Source organism: Zootermopsis nevadensis, unplaced genomic scaffold (assembly GCF_977971745.1).
Source record: "Zootermopsis nevadensis isolate Lab colony 2312 unplaced genomic scaffold, Znev_1.0 Znev_ptg000020l, whole genome shotgun sequence".
Classification (NCBI taxonomy): domain Eukaryota; kingdom Metazoa; phylum Arthropoda; class Insecta; order Blattodea; family Termopsidae; genus Zootermopsis; species Zootermopsis nevadensis.
Window position 1 is genome coordinate 14691058 of NW_028259152.1, and position 10867 is coordinate 14701924.

The following is a 10867-nucleotide window of genomic DNA, read 5'->3' on the forward strand; positions in this document are numbered from 1 at the left end:
AATGTCATGTTTTATGACTTCTTTTTGCATGAATTGCTATAAATGAATGCTAATGGGGTCATGTAAGTTGTCAGATGAGTTTAATTTTATTTTATTATAGTTTATTATTTTATCTACTTTACATGAAGCTCAAAATGAACCTTAAAATTTGGTTCATTTTATAAAAATTGGCATGTAACTATAGCAGAGTTACAAAGTAGTGGTGATGAAACATCTCCTTCTTTGCATAACAGTCAGATCACATAATTGTTTAAATGACAGTACAAATCTTGATTGATGAACTTATTACTGTTTAGTTAGGCCTGCTATCAACTAGTGCCCCTTATGTTTGTTTTATAATATGAAGGTAATCTATTAAGATTGAAGAAATGTCAGTAATATTTAAGTCTGTAGAGAGAGATGTGTATTTTGTCTTTACTGAATAATTGATTGTCTGTGATGATATCACATTGAACTAAGTATTTCCTGCTGTATGTTGGCAGATCCTAGAAGTATGGCAGTATTCTGCAGAAAGAGATATTTTATATCAATAAAATTAAATATAATTTCTTATTAATCTTTTCTCTACTTTATACACATTTACTGTCTCGTCTTAAGTTCCAATACATTAGAGTAAATTCTCCAATAATTTTAAATAAAAATTTGTGATTCCTCGTTGTCGCCAATAAATTACGTCATCAACAATGTCAACTATAAACAAACTCGGCATTGTTGTGTTCCACAACAATGCCGAGTACAACACAACAATGCCGAGTAAACAAATAATGCTTCACTACCGAGCCAGTCGCATTATCACTGCTCCAGAAGAAGCACGTGGAATCGCATTATTGATAATTTTCTGACAGTTGTCCTAAAACATTGTTCAAGTGTTTAACCCCCATTCGGGGGACTTAGTTTAGAGTCTTACTCAAGATTTTAAAACGTCTGACTGACTTAGAAAAGTTGTCCTCTGTACTACGACGTAAAAACTAAAACATCAGACATATTTAAGAAATAAAGAGAAGCGAAGGAACGTAGAAAAACGTATTCAATAAGAACAGAAGGAAAAGAAAGCAGACGAAGATTTGTAAGGGTGGGGTTGGACGTAGAAAGTTGAGTGACCAAGAACAATTGGCCTCTGAACAGCGACGTAAAGAACTACAACATCAGAACTATTTAAGAAATAAAGAAAAGCGAAAGAAGAATTACATCGATAAACGAGACCATATTAACGACATTTGTAGAAAAACAGACGACGATTTGCAAGGGTGGGATTGGACGTAGAAAGTTGACTGGCCAAGAACAGTGGGCCTATGAACAGCGACGTAAAGAATTAAAATATCAGACCTACTTAACAAGTAAAGAAAAGCAAAGGGAGATTTGCATTGATAAACGCAGAAAAACTTATTCAACAAGAACAGAAGAGCAGAAGAAAACAAACGAAGACTTGAAAGGGTGGGATTGGACGTAGAAAGTTGTCTGACCAAAAACAGGTGGCCTCTGAACACCGACGTAAAGAACTAAAACATCAGACATACTTAAGAAATGAAGAAAAGCGAAAAACTTATTGAACAAGAACAGAAGAAAACAAACGAAGACTTGCAAGGGTGGGGTCGGACGTAGAAAGTTGTCTGACCAAAAACAGGTGGCTTCTGAACATCGATGTAAAGAACTAAGACATCAGATCTATTTAACAAATAAGGATAAGCGAAAGAAGACTTACATTGTTAAACGAGACCATATTAAGAACACACGTAGAAAAACAGACGAAGATTTGCTAGGGTGTTGTTGGACGTAGAAAGTTGTCTGACTAAAAACAGTTGGCCTCTGAACACCGACGTAAAGAACTAAAACATCAGACATACTTAAGAAATGAAGAAAAGCGAAAAACTTATTGAACAAGAACAGAAGAAAACAAACGAAGACTTGCAAGGGTGGGGTCGGACGTAGAAAGTTGTCTGACCAAAAACAGGTGGCTTCTGAACATCGATGTAAAGAACTAAGACATCAGATCTATTTAACAAATAAGGATAAGCGAAAGAAGACTTACATTGTTAAACGAGACCATATTAAGAACACACGTAGAAAAACAGACGAAGATTTGCTAGGGTGTTGTTGGAGGTAGAAAGTTGACTAACCAAGAACAGTTGGCCTCTGAAAAGCGACGTAAAGAACTAATCCATCAGACCTATTTAATAAATAAAGAAAAACGAAGGGAGAGTTACATCGATAAACGTAGAAAAACGTATACAACAAGAAGAGAAGAGAAAAAAAGAAAAAGAAAAATCAGACGAAGATTTGAAAAGGTGGGGTTGGACGTAGATAGTTAACTGACCAAGAATTGTTGGCCTCTGAACAGCGACGTAAAGAACTAAAACATCAGAACTATTTAACAAATAAAGAAAAGCTAAGGAAGACATACATTGATAAACGTAGAAAAACTTATTCACCAAGAGTAGAAGAGAAAAACGAAGATATGTATGGATTGGGTTAGACGTAAAAAGTTGGCTGACCAAGAACAGTTGGCCTCTGAACAGCGAGGTAAAGAACTAAAACATCAGAACTATTCAACAAAAAAAAGAATAGAAAAAAAGAAGACTTGCAAGGGTGGGTTTGGACGTAGAAAGTTGACTAACCAAGAACTGTTGGCCTCTGATCAGCGACGTTAAGGATGTAAAATATCAGATTACAAGAAGCGCTCCGAAAGGATTAGCCATCGTTGTCAAAAAATGACGTCATCAACAATATTACCTTATATTTGTATATACACGGGGGTTAGTTTAGTGTCTTACTCAAGATTTTAAAACGCAACCAAACCCCTTCGGTGTTTTGGTCAAGTGTTTAAACCCCCCATTCGGGGGGGTTAGTTTAGTTTCCTACTCAGGGGTTAAAACACTTGGATGAGACACTAAACTAACTCCCCTTTGGGACTAACCAAGGTTGGTTGCGTTTTACAAACTTGACCACCCCCCCCCTAGGAGCTCCGAAAGGAGCGCCCTGCTCTAGTAATTTTAAATTTGATGCATATTTCTGTTATTGCATTTAGGTATTTATTATTTTGTTATAATTTAAAAAAATTCAGAAAATGAATTGTTTTGTGAATGGCAGATCAGTTATCACCATGAATGCTTATGCAATAATGTATATGCCTTCTGAAATGAATAGTGTGACATTTTGTGACCAGAATCTTGGGGTGCATTATGATCATCCATCATGTTTCTCATTTGTCACATTTGCATCAGTACAAGGTCATGCCACAGACTGCACAGCGTGTGGCAACAGAACAATTATTTAAAGTTAAGCTTTCGTAGCGACTGAAGTTGATGAAAGACTCTTGGGTTAGAAGCTGTGTCAGGTGGCTGAATGATGAATAAACCATATCTTCTGCCAATGTTTCGAGAACAATCTCTGCCCTCATCCTCAGGGGTGCTGCATAACAAATCTTGTCCTTTGTATTGCACTCGCCGATGGGAACTCAGATCGGCGAGGAGATTAAATTAGGGAAATGCTTGCTACTTCTTAGTTCAAAATATTTTGTCTTCCCTCTGATATCTAATAACCTAAAGATTAAAATATACAAAACATTAATTTTGCCTGTTGTTTTATATGGGTGCAAAACATGGTCTCTCACTCAGAGGGAGGAACACAGATTGCAGGTGTTTGAGAATAAGGCGTTGATGAGAATATTTGGGCCTAGGAGAGAAGATGATGGAGTATGGACAAAACTGCATAATGATGAGCTTAAAAATTTGTACTCCTTCCCCAATATTGTCAAGATGACTATGTGAAGAAGAATGAGATGGGCAGGGCATGTGGCACACATGGATGTTGCAAGAGGTGTGCACCGGGTATTGGTTGGGAAGCCTGAGGGGAAGAGACCGCTGGGGAGACCTAGATGTAGATTGGAGGATAATCTCAGGCAGGAGCTATGGGAGATAGGAGTTGAGGGAGACTGGATTTTGTTGGCCCAGGACAGAGTCCGGTGGAGGGCTTTGGTTAATTCGGTGATGAACTTGCGGGTACTGTAAGCCATCTAGTTAGTTAGATATCATTACTCATGTTTTTTGTTATGTTTCTCTGTCTTGAGGTGACTGCTGAGATGGGTCATATTTACCTGTTTCCAAATTTGTATCTACTTACTGTTGATCATCTCACTAAATGCTGCAGTTAACCTCTCCTGTTGAAACAGAATCATTGTTTTTGTATTTAGCATAAGAATCACTCACTCTGATGCATGGTGATTCCTTTCTGTGTTTTCAATTTTGGATAAAATCAGAATTAGACAGTGCAACATTTATGTTTATATGTTTCAGGTGTTTATCTGTAATTGATGTGACGGGTATACTGACATTTCTGGATCTGGAATCTCCATTGCTTTCTTCGTCCACTTCATTGGCAATGTCAGGAGATGCTTTGGATATCTCACTTATGGGCAATAACAACAAGAGAGAATTGTCCAAGTTTGAAAGAAAGGATGTGTGGGCTATGAAATGGGCTTCTGATAATCCCGAGCTGCTTGCTATTATGGAAAAGACACGCATGTACGTTCTGCGAGGTCTTGAACCTGAGGAGCCCATACTAAGCTCAGGCTACATCTGTTCCTTTCGGGTAAGATGATGAAGTAATGAGGACATTACAAATTTTATACAGTAAACCAAAATGAAGGTGATGTTTGTAATGACCTCTAAAAATGTCAATAAGTTCTGGCATTTAATACCCATCACATACCTATTGCTGTGAAAAATTGTGCTGTCTTTTGAAGAGCTCAGATGAATAATATAATAGTACATATGTATTTATTGGAATATAAAATATCCCTCTCCCCTTTCCAGTACTTAATAGAAAACTGTTATTGAAGATGACTGTCTTATATGATGTTGCACTGTATAATCTTGTAGAATTTTACTGACATTTCAGAGTTGCTGTCTCCATCATTAGATTACGTAGAACAAAATCCTAAAAGAGTCATCTCCATACTTACCACTGTGAGAACCTGAAATCTCACTTAAATTCCATTATTCTACTTTTCTTGTTTATTTCAGTCTTGAGTCAAATTATTTCCCAGTTACTATTAAACATACAGAGTTGTGTATTCAAAGTTTGACATTTATTCAGCCCAAACCAACGCACATTCAGATATGGAGAGAAAAATACAAAACCCTGGCATAGACAGGGATTAATTCTATTGACTTTAGTGCAGAAACAGAAATGGCAGCTGTAATCCAGTGTAAAGCAAAGTGTGCACTGTTGTGTAATATTTGAAGACATAAGGAAGTGGGGGTGGACAGACGGAGGAGAATAATGAAAGGAAATGTACAGGAAAGAAAATGGACTAAATAACACAGATCAGAGAGAGGAAATACTGAACTGGCCAGGGTTGGGTGGTGTCCTGAAGAGGACATTGCAGTAGACTATTGGCCAGGTTGCCCTGATGATGGAGGCAGCAAGGACCTCTGAAACGCCTGTAAACTTCTACCAGACTACACGTTGCAACAACTCAGAAGACATCCATCTTCACTGTTTTGTGAGACGTCATAAAATTGGCATTCATACGTAGAATTGAATGCATTATAACAAAGTTACTGAATTTTTATAGTAAGTTCTCTGTGTGAAAATTTACACCAGATTTGAGAAACTTTTAACATTTAATCAACAGCATGTTTCAGTGGTGTCTTACCTTGGGAAAGTGGCAGTTTGTGTGCCTGTTCATAGTGTCCTAGCTTCCATACAGTTAGACATAACTTGACAGTTTGTATCTATATATTTCTGATATTATATCTGAGTAAAACACAGTCTATCACAAGAATCCTGCTAAATAATGTCAGTTCTGTCAATCTTGTGGTAGACATCTCAACTTTCTCATAGTGTTTTTATCTTATCATAATGAGGCACAGTACTGAACAGTGGTTGTTCATTGTAAATTATACTGAAAATTGTCATGTTATTCATTAAATCCTATTTCACAGCAAGAATGTGGGTCCCATATTATTTTATGCCACAGTTAATTGAAACTGGCATGAGAATGATGTTTTGACACTCTTATTTGAAGAATGAAATGAAGAAGAAATAAGTTATGCTTAGCACTATATTGTACCATATCTAATCTGTTGGTGACATTTTGGAGATATATCTGAAGTAAGGACTGTAAGAACTTGAACTAAACTGGAATTTTATTGTAGATTTTAAAACTGAAAGCTTATTTGAGATGTATGAGTTTCCATCACCAGTATTCAAAAGAATTAAGAATTTTTATGTACATGACGTATGAAATGTGCTGAAGTAACCTTGAGATTTCACTGCAACTTTGTATCTTTGTTAATCATAACTTGTCTGAAATTCCACAGGAACTTGAAATCAGAGCAGTGCTCTTAGATGAGATAATGCAGAATCCGGAACACCCAACAGCAGAACATTTGCTGGATTTAGAGGTGAAGTCTCTAAGGGACACACACAACTTGCTTGAAAAAGTTGGCATTGCAGAGGCAACTGCCTTCATTGAAGAGAATCCACATCCTAGACTTTGGTAAACTTCTAATATTTAAAGTTATACGCAGAAAAAATGAATATGGTACCGGGGTAGGCTTAAGCAGTGTGATTTATTAGGTCGCTTGTAATTTATAGGTACATTCATTAATTTTTTTAGCTCTGGTGATAGCTGTCTGTTTTTTATAATTATATTTTGCTAGGATCGGGGGTCATATTGGGTGAATAGCTGAGTAATTAAAGTGAGTTTAAGTAGTGCAGCTCAGTTTCTAGTGATAAGGAGTACATATTTGTCTTTCTGCAATCCAAATTGACTTGAGCCCATCTGGCACATTGTCTGGGCATTTCTCCTTGAGGTAACATGACCAGAATGTGAAGGTGACCATTCACCTCCATCTAGTGTAGGAGGTCACACTTAACTCTGGAGTTAATGGTTTAGTAGTTTGCTAGTGCAACAAATGACCAGCTGGACTACTTGTAAGCCATAAAGCATGGCTGATAAATGATGAAATTGAAGGTTCATCACCACTCATTCTATTTACTTTTTTAATATGGTGCTTAGGCACAGGGATAACATTGCCATTTTACCATTTGAGGTATATCATGATTTTTTGGATTGTGCTTTCTTACCCCCCTTGCAAACCTTCAGGTTCCATAAAATGTTTGGAATCTCTTGAGTGGCTGATTGACTGTTGGCTTCTCAGAAAAGATTTGGCTCCATGGAGTAAGTAAGTAGGTAAGTATTTAGATTATGTACATATATTGATTTATGTTCCGATCTCTTTTCCCAAGGCGACTGCTAGCTGAAGCAGCCGTTAAAAAACTGGACCTGCCAACAGCTGAAGCTGCATTTGTTCGCTGCAATGACTATCCAGGAATTCAGTTTGTCAAGCGATTGCATAACATACATAATGATACACTGAAAAAAGCTGAAGTAGCTGCTTACTTTAAGGATTTTGATCAAGCAGAGAAACTTTACCTTGAGGTGGACAGAAGGTGAGTCACGTAGGAATCGGGCTGGTCAGGAGTGGAGGCTTCATTTTTGTTTTGTTACACCTCTAATTATTTCATAGATATGACATCATCAAACTGAACATAATGCTTTAGGTTGCACTGCCATATCTTAGTTATTGAAATATGATTATTTTCCCTAAAGGAGGTGCATAATCACATAACTAGACATTTAATTGTGCCTGTGCAACTGTGTGTGGGGCATCTAAACTTAGCGTGCCCATAGGTAAAATATTACAGTATTTTGTGTGTCTTAAAGAGTTCAGGAAACATCTGAACTAATTATTTGGATTAAATTATTATGTACATGTATACATAAAAAAACAAAAAGATTACCAAAACACTCATCGGACACTCAATGTTTTATTTATGAACACTTTCTTACAGTCTTATAATTGCTTAAAATTAAGAGACATTGCCGCAAGTGTGAAAATCGTGCTTAGTACACAAAACTTTCAACTGTATTGCAGCCACATGGAATTTGTGTGAAACTTCAGATTCTTCAAACTAGAAGGCAGAATGACAGAGATCAAACAAAAATGTGTTTCTTATATCTCAGAGAGTAAAATTGAATGTTGCAGCAAAAGGAAAAGATTATTCTTTGATGTGGACCGAAGTTGAATTTTGCAGTGTATGATATTGCAGACGTTCGATTGAAGCTGAATGTTGCAGCAGTAGAATTATGACCTAAATTGGGTCCTGTGGGCTCATTTTGGAGCCTAACCATTATTTATAACATATGTAGCAGACTTCTAGCAAAAGACTTATAGAACAAACTTTAGAACACAATCTATTTAATCTAGATAATGCCTTGTATCTGAAACTTGCAGGGACCTAGCCATTTCCTTACGTGAAAAGTTGGGGGATTGGTTCAGAGTAGTACAGCTGATGAAGATGGGATCAGGAGGCTCTGACATCCAGATGGAAGTAGCATGGAATTCAATAGGAGACTACTTGGCTGACCGTCAGAACTGGGAGGGTGCAAGAGACTATTATGAAAAAGGACGTAACCAGGAGCAGCTTGTTCACTGCTACTACATGCTAGAAGACTACACGTCACTTGAGAACACTGTCACCAGCTTACCTGAAAATCATAACTTGCTTCTATCCATAGGTGAGATGTTTGCTTCTGTAGGAATGTGTGCTCAAGCTGTTACAGCGTATATCAAGGTAAGAATTTTTGTATATTATTTGCACAGAAATCTTGAAATGAATGCATAATAGGGAGACTGTGTCTCTGCATTCATTCATATATCATATCCAAAACTACTCATTGAATTTTGATGATTTGGTATTGTAGGTTTTCGTTGGAAATTCAGGCAAATTTAATTTGTTCTGTGTGAGGTTTTGACTCAATATGACTTCTACTTTACATGAAGTGCAAGTGGGAATTTGCTGTTTTCCTCATATAATAAATTGGTACATTACATAAAAATATGGTTCGAAATATCCAGGATTCTTGTACTTTATTTCTTAGGATATTAGTGTACATCAGCATTATGAGATCCATAAATTTTGACATGACACTCCATGAGGTTCAATTTATTCTGTTTATATTTTAAAACTACTGACTTCTGAATGAATCAAGAACATGCTTTTTAAAATAAGTTTGTTGAGATCCATTAATCTAAACAAATGATAAACCATGAGTGTCAGTCGGTTTATTCTTTTTCAGTTTTAAGATTGTTGAGATCAGGGGGTCTAGAAATATGCATATCCACTAGCCATAAACTAGTTAGTGGTGACAAATCTCATGTTTAAAAGTATTTTATGAAGTATAACATGAGACTGTATGGAAGTGAATTTTGTTCAGTGGCTGGCTGGAATTGCCAGAATCTGATATAGGTTTTTGAAGGGCTAAGAAATTAACTCAACCCCATTTTGGTAGGGAACTGAAAAGTAACAGCTTGGAAGACTGAGGAAAGGTGGAGGATAATTTTAGATTAGGTCTTATAAAATAGGTTTTTATAATATGGAATTTAATGAACTTGCTCATGGTATCTAATGCCAGGCTTTGATGAAAGCGGTCTTGAACATTTAGCATCTAATGCTGTGAAGTAGTTGATTAATTGTTAATCAGTAATGTGGATTTGCAGTGTGGACAGATTAAATCAGCTGTGGACACCTGTGTGAATCTGAACCAGTGGGATCAAGCTGTAGATCTGGCAAAGAAGTTTAAGTTGCCTGAGATTAGCAGTCTGTTAGCTAAGTATGCTAGTCACTTACTGGCAAAAGGTAAATTACTTGAGGCCGTTAAATTATACCGAAAAGCTAACCACTTCCTGGAAGCTGCCAGGCTTTTGTACCAGGTATGTCATGTTTTATAACATACATCTTGTGTTTGCTTATGAAATACGAGTGTTTACATTGTTAATTTTAAGATGTTATTTACAGAGTTTGTACTTCAAATATCAAGCTTCACTGTGAATCTGAAATTTAAATGAGGACACTTAGGAGTTATTATTTTGTAAGTATTTTTTATACATGACCTGTGTTTCTATAAACTGGGTCCCTACCAAAACATATATTTATGTGAAAAGTATGTAAGATATATATGCATTTAAACATTATCAAGAAAAAAATGCTGCTAACAAATGTGGTCTAGAAGTAAAGACACCAGATTACAGGAGAAAATCATTATATAAAAGTAGCTGATAGATCCTTTGAAAATTTTGAAAAGTTTGAATATTTGTGAATGACATTAACAAATTAGAATTGCATTCATGATGAAATTAAGAGAAGACAGAACTTTCTGTCTTCCCACCTGGTATCTAAAAATATAAAGATTAAAATGTACAAAACTATGTATAAAAGGAAAAAGATCCTATCACATACAGTATTTATTTTATTAAAACAATATATTATTAGGGAAAAATGTTTCAACGGCTGGTGTCTCCCAAGCAGTAACCTCAGAATTGTATATATCAAGTGAGGGCAATATTACTTTCACATGCTCTCTCCAGGGTGTCAGTTGCTGTTAAAGCGTGTGTACATCACAGGTCCAATTAATAAGGACATAACAAACATCATATAATGCACCCATTTAGTGTATTTACTTTATGTTATTACTTAAAGGAGTGCAGGATTCAAATAGTAAATTAAAAGAAATATGCCAGTAACTCTCAAACATTGTATACCATAAAAAATCTTATATATGTTTTCAATGTTCATATTTGTAGCAGTCTGTGTACTCAGTTTTCTGTTTTTGTTTAATTCTTTTTGACTATTACTCCAAATACTTTAGTAACTATATGAGCGGAATACAAAACATCACTTAGGTGATATATATACTAAGAGCGGTAAATCTATATGGTGATGTAGGTTGGTAATTACGCCCTTTATTGTCAGCCCTTGCTTTTTGGAGTCTGCTGCCTTGAATACGACCCGACACACT

At 36.1% G+C, this 10867-nt stretch overlaps 1 protein-coding gene across 3 annotated transcripts in view; it reads left to right on the forward strand.

Annotated features, from left to right (window-relative positions):
- Positions 1 to 10867, forward strand: part of Oseg4 (intraflagellar transport protein Oseg4) — a 29687-nt gene that overhangs the window by 13103 nt on the left and 5717 nt on the right. For 2 of the 3 annotated variants that reach the window (XM_022061495.2, XM_087351857.1), the window contains 5 exons: positions 4293 to 4587; positions 6324 to 6502; positions 7255 to 7458; positions 8304 to 8643; positions 9570 to 9782. In XM_022061495.2, coding sequence (XP_021917187.2) covers positions 4293 to 4587; positions 6324 to 6502; positions 7255 to 7458; positions 8304 to 8643; positions 9570 to 9782 — 1231 coding nt within the window. Of the gene's footprint in view, positions 1 to 4292; positions 4588 to 6323; positions 6503 to 7254; positions 7459 to 8303; positions 8644 to 9569; positions 9783 to 9867; positions 9941 to 10867 lie in introns of all 3 variants that reach the window. The other variant, XM_022061497.2, reaches the window with a different exon arrangement.